Raw genomic sequence first — 5682 nt, 5'->3', positions numbered from 1 at the left:
ATGATGATGCGTTGGTGAGATATATGAGGGGTGATCATTCAGTTCAGTTTCCTACTCACTCTGTTTTTACTCCATATCAGCGGCAGAATTTGGATGTAGAAGAAGAAGATGATGATGACTGGTGATCTGATTTCTTTTATTTATATTTGATTATACTTTGTTGTTGTGTTGTTTGTTTTTTTTATATATTGTTGAGACTGTTTGTTAGATTGTGAGACTTTGTTTTATAGTTATATTGAGTTTTGAATTGTAGTTTGTAAAACTGCTTTCAGTTTTGAAATTCAGTTTAGTTATGTTGTTAGTTTCAGTATTTTGTTAAATGTGGTGTAATTAACTCTTTCTCAATAGATTTTATATGTATTATGTTTTATAGTATTTCAAAATTAAAGTTTCAAAATCAGAACCTTCAACAGGTATGTCTTTTTTTTTATGTATTTAATGTTTTATTTCACCCTTTATTTTTCAGTTCTTCATGTTAAATATTTAAGAAAATTAAGTTTGGGTTGGAAAGAAAAATTCTTTTTTAAAGAAAGAAACTTAATTTTATTTGTTCTCACTTAACTATATTTTCAAAAAAAAATTAAAATTTAACATGACCTTTAGTAGTAGGGGTTAACTTTAGATAACTATATTTATGTTTCTAAGTATATAGTAAACTTAAGTAAAAATTTTCAATAATAAAGGTTAATTTTAGAGATTAAGATATTTGGTATAAAAGAAAAAGACTATAAATATTAAAAATCTTAAAGGTTCATGTAAGAAGAAAAGAATTAAACTTTATGAAATCTTTAAGCTAATATAAATTTGTTAAGTGAAGAAATGGGACATGTTTTTGACTTTAAGAAGAGGATAGTGAAGTTCAAAATCATTAAAGACTATCCAGATATAGTAATCCTCAAACATAGAAAAGAAAAGAAAAGAAAAGAAAGGAAAATGAAAGAAAAGAAAAGAAAAAGAAAAGAAAAGAAAAGATGTGGGGAGAAGCTTGAGAAGATGCATAATTAAAAATTGGCTTCACTTGAATCAATTTAAAAAAGAAAGCTTGCTACATTTTGCTAAGTGACTTTAATATAACAAATTGCAATTTTTCTTGAAAGAAATAGACGATCAGAAACCTTAGACTTAATTATTGAATATCTTTACACCTTTACTATTAACTGGAGTTATGTTGAATTTTTCTTAAGTTATACTATTATATTTCAAAAACTAAAATATGGAAGTCTAAAAGTTAAGGTCTTTATTACCATAAGTCATATTTTTATATAGTAAAGGAGTTGCTTGAGGACAAGTAATGTAAGTTTGGGAGATTTTGATACACCAAAAATATATGCATTTTTAGACCCATATTTTATACTCATTTTTAGTGATATTGCATTTTTATTAGACCCATATTTTATACTCATTTTTAGTGATATTGCACTTTAATGGAAGGTATTTGTATGTTTTCTTGCAGGTTGTTAAATTTTAGGAATTGAAGCAAGAAGGAAGCAAAAAGGATGAAATTTGGAGCAAAAGTGAAGAAGTTGAAATTTGTTCGCACCAACGACGCTAGAAGCTGCGCCGACGGCACTGTTTGATGTAGAGCATTGAATTTAATTACGGGACACTGGCACCAATGGCGCCAATGTCGGTTCAACCCTGATTTCTAGAAGATTCAACGAATATGTACGCAAGATTCAACAAATTTGGATGCATTTTGAAGAGTTTTTGGAGGCACTTATTGGAGAATTAACTCTAGGCTTTATTTGGGGCCGAAATTGATCAAAAAAGTGACTCTTCCTGCCATTCCATTGCCCCAATTCAACTTTCCACACATCACATTCCTTCATTTTTTATTCCACAACCATTTAGAGTTCATTGTTCTTATAATTTAGAGTTTTGTGGTGAGATTAGGTGTGAACTCTTCTCTAAGAGTATTGGAGAATAAGAAAAGTGAGAGATTTCTTCTTCTTTCATTTCTTAGAAGAGGCTACAAGGGATTTGCTTTGAGAAAGAGTTTCAGATAAATGTTGTTTGTTTATTAGTGTTATATGAACTTTCTTTTATATATGAAATTTGTGTTTTGTTGTATCTTTCTCATGAAGTCTGAGTAGCTTACTTTATCTTTCTTCCTACTCTGAAATATGGTGAAATGAATAGATAATATGAATGTGTCAATATTAAAATATAAAATAAATTGTGATTTTCAACTCCGAACTTAATTTACTTTTCGATCTGACCAATTGAATTGTTAAAATATTTTGTGAAACATATCATCCAGGAAGTAAAGTACTAGTTCTACAACAGAGTGAGAATCACATTTGATACTATGAAGGAGAACTTTATTCATGAAATTAAGTGCAAGTAAATAGGAAAATATACTTTATTGGGTGTAGAATTGGAGAACCTTTAGGGTGACAGATTAAAATCCCCAATTCGATCTTAGTGTTTAAAAACTAAAGTGAGAGTTAGCCTTCAGGTGAAGGGAAGTGGGAGCTCTGGAGTGGGAGCCAATATCCTCCTAGCCTAACCACGGATTTAGGGACTAAACCTGAGATTAGCCAATGACTTTCTATAACACTGCATCATGGTATAGAATTAAAACTGCTCCTATTTAGCACAATACATAATTGAACCATTTATCTCATCTCATTTTACCAAACCTCATTGTAGTGGGAAATATGTTTTTTCACATAAGAAATCTTCATCACATAAATATAGTTTAATAGTTTAATAGTTTAGTAGTTACTGTTTAAACTTTGTAATTCAATTTTGTTATTAGTTAAATAATTTAATTCTGATAATATCTCAATATTCAAAATTAGTGACAGTAATTTCATATTGACTTTCTGTGAATTTCCTAGTAAATTTATCATTTCAAATTTAAACATTCCCCGTGGGATCAAATTGAGGCTTAAATAAAAAGTCATTTATTACATGATAACGACACGTATACTTGCATAGAATCCCAACATTAATTGCTTAAATTTCTTATTCATAAAATATTACATCAAGCTTTTGGCACCGTTGCATAGCGGAGTCAACTATATAATTTTTACACAACTATATTCTCGGGATCAGACGATCAAAAGGGGACAGTTCTTAGCCCCAGTTCAGTAACTAACAAGTGGACATTTCACAACTATATTCTCGGGATCAGACGATCAAAAGGGTACAGTTCTTAGCCCCAGTTCAGTAACTAAGAATGTAACACCCAAAGTTTATATTTTGACATTCATATAAGGCATGCTATCACTTAACTACCAAATAATTTTTTTTTTAATTTAGAAAAACACTTAAAATACATTTTTAATTTTAATTTTGCTTTTATTTTTATTGAGTGCTTCTGACTTTAGTGAGTTCATTAAACTTGATTTTGTATTGTTTTTAATTTATATTTTATTTTTTATAATTATTTGGTATTCATCAATGTATTGGGAACCTCCTTAACCTTTTAAAGACTAAGGAGGCTCTTCCACTGTTGGGCGTTAACCTTTCCTCTCAGGGGTACAATTCTCTTCCCCAGGCCAATGACTCTTGGATGACATTCATCATATGATCCGGTGCTGGTTTACAAACTCTTTAGTGCACTTCATGTTACTAGTGTTTTTGTGTGGGTTTATTCTCCGTGTGCTGCTCCTTTTCTCATCTTTGAAATGATTCACACTCACTACACATGTTGAATCCTGATCTGTAATCACACCTCGAGGGAACAAATCACAGGAAAAGAGAAAGAGATATATAGAGAGAGAAAATTGTAATGTATTGAATTTTAAAATGACTTATTTATTTCATAAAATGATTCCCAAGGAGAGTTCAATATCAAAAGTTACATATTTGTCCTCACCTTAATCAGGGCTTTACATGATATTTTTTGTATTTTTTATATATGGGCCTATGGCTCATATACCTTCTAGCTCAATTGGCTTATGTGGTTCTTGAATTGGTATGGTCTGCTGAATTGACTATGTCCCGTCGAGGTTGCCAGGTGCCTTCAATTAACTTCAAGTTCACATGACCAATTCGATAGGTTAGTTTTTATTGATCCATAACTTGATAGGTAGCTCACTAACCAACAAGGAGAGATGGAGGGACAATTTAGACTCCCCTGATAAAGTCTTTAGAGCATCATGGGAGGACCTAAGTCTTTGCTTGAGTTTGATCTATCGAAATGTTGATTTTCGACAGTAATAGACTTTTTTATTGTGGCTAGCTTGCATGCCTATGTGTTCTGTCTTGGCCTGATGGATTCGGGACGTATTTCTAGCTCGAATGGTTACATCTGATCAGCTTTGACCTTAGTTTGTTGGCGTTGGTTCAAACTATTACGTTCGAACAGATAAGTGGGGTTTCTGGTCTTATGCCAGTGGCCCCTCTTTAATTTTAGCTTTCTATCTTATGAAGTCGGATCTCCTCGTGACCCATGCTGATGTATTCTCTTTATACAACAACAAAAGATGAACAATTATTGAACTCTTGCATTATAAATTTTCACCCCTTCAAGTTTTGCGCAAAGTTGTAAAGTGAAGTCAATTTGATAAAAGATAACGAAAAAAAATAAGTTCTAATAGTGTTCGAAGTATATTCAAAATTAAATTGAATCATCTTTGAACCACAAGTGAACAAAAATCAAACCATCTTTAAATCATGAAACAGCCTTCATATGATGATCAATTGAACAAGAACATTTCTTTTCAAATAAGTTAAAATTGAACTTTATTTTACTTTTCGAAACAATTTTTTTAAATCTTATTTAATAATTTTGTAATAGTAATATTTTTATTTTTCTATCAATATTTTAGTAAACTGCTTTTAAATTTAAAAACATTTAATGATTAACTAATTTTAAAGTCTCTTTCCATATCATAAAACCAATTATTTAATAAAAGGCATAAATATTTACATATCTCACACCACAAAATTAGAGCCTTCTCTACTCCAGCAGCTGCTTTGCCGCCGTTGTCTTCTTTTCCGGAGCTTCAGCTCTAACATTTCTTTGCTTTCGTTGTCATCGTCGGATACTTGCTGCTTTCTTACTTCAATCTTGTCCAGATCCCTGCCTGCTGATCTCTTTTGTTTAATTTTTAAGTCAACTCTTTTCATTGACTAGAATGTTACAAAGCTTAAATTAACACTGAATTAGAATATTTTTTATAGTTTAATGTTGATATTAGTTTATAAATAATTAATTGATCTGTCACAACAACCCATACAAAATTACATCTTTCATTAGACTGGACTATGCATCTATTAATATAATTTTTATATTTTAATGTTAAATATTGGTTTATAAAATCATTAGACTGTACATATACGTGCAAAATTTACAATTACAGGCTGAGGAAGTCAAATATGTTGATTTATTCTCTTACAACCAAGCTCCCCAACCTGGAAACATTTGGCAGAGGCGGTCTGTATCTATTGCATCCTGAATTAGTTGCTGAACCTGAGAACAATAAAGAGGAAATTCTTTCAGACGCACATCAAAGATCTAATAGATGACTTAATGTAAAGCATTTCAAAAGATCATTTAATCTGTATTCAAAACTTACGATCGATGACAACCCCAAAATAATATAAATACATGCGGCGAAGGCACATATGCATGGTTCTGATATATTCATGAATTGTGATGTAGTTAAGTGCATATCAGCAGTTTAGCAAACTCAACAACAATAATTACGATCTTCTGAACAATTATAA

General features: G+C 30.8%; 1 protein-coding gene across 1 annotated transcript in view; it reads right to left on the bottom strand.

Moving 5' to 3' along the window:
• Positions 1–4998: 4998 nt before the first annotated feature.
• The window catches only part of LOC110032439 (serine/threonine-protein kinase ATM), a 214268-nt gene continuing 213584 nt past the window's right edge, over positions 4999–5682 (bottom strand). The window contains exon 78 of the mRNA XM_020736078.1: positions 4999–5425. Coding sequence (XP_020591737.1) covers positions 5348–5425 — 78 coding nt within the window. The 3' untranslated portion in view covers positions 4999–5347. The remainder of the gene's footprint in view (positions 5426–5682) is intronic.

The sequence above is a fragment of the Phalaenopsis equestris genome, unplaced genomic scaffold, assembly GCF_001263595.1.
Source record: "Phalaenopsis equestris unplaced genomic scaffold, ASM126359v1 Scaffold000940, whole genome shotgun sequence".
Taxonomy (NCBI): Eukaryota; Viridiplantae; Streptophyta; class Magnoliopsida; order Asparagales; family Orchidaceae; genus Phalaenopsis; species Phalaenopsis equestris.
This window is presented reverse-complemented; position numbering and strand designations above follow the sequence as displayed.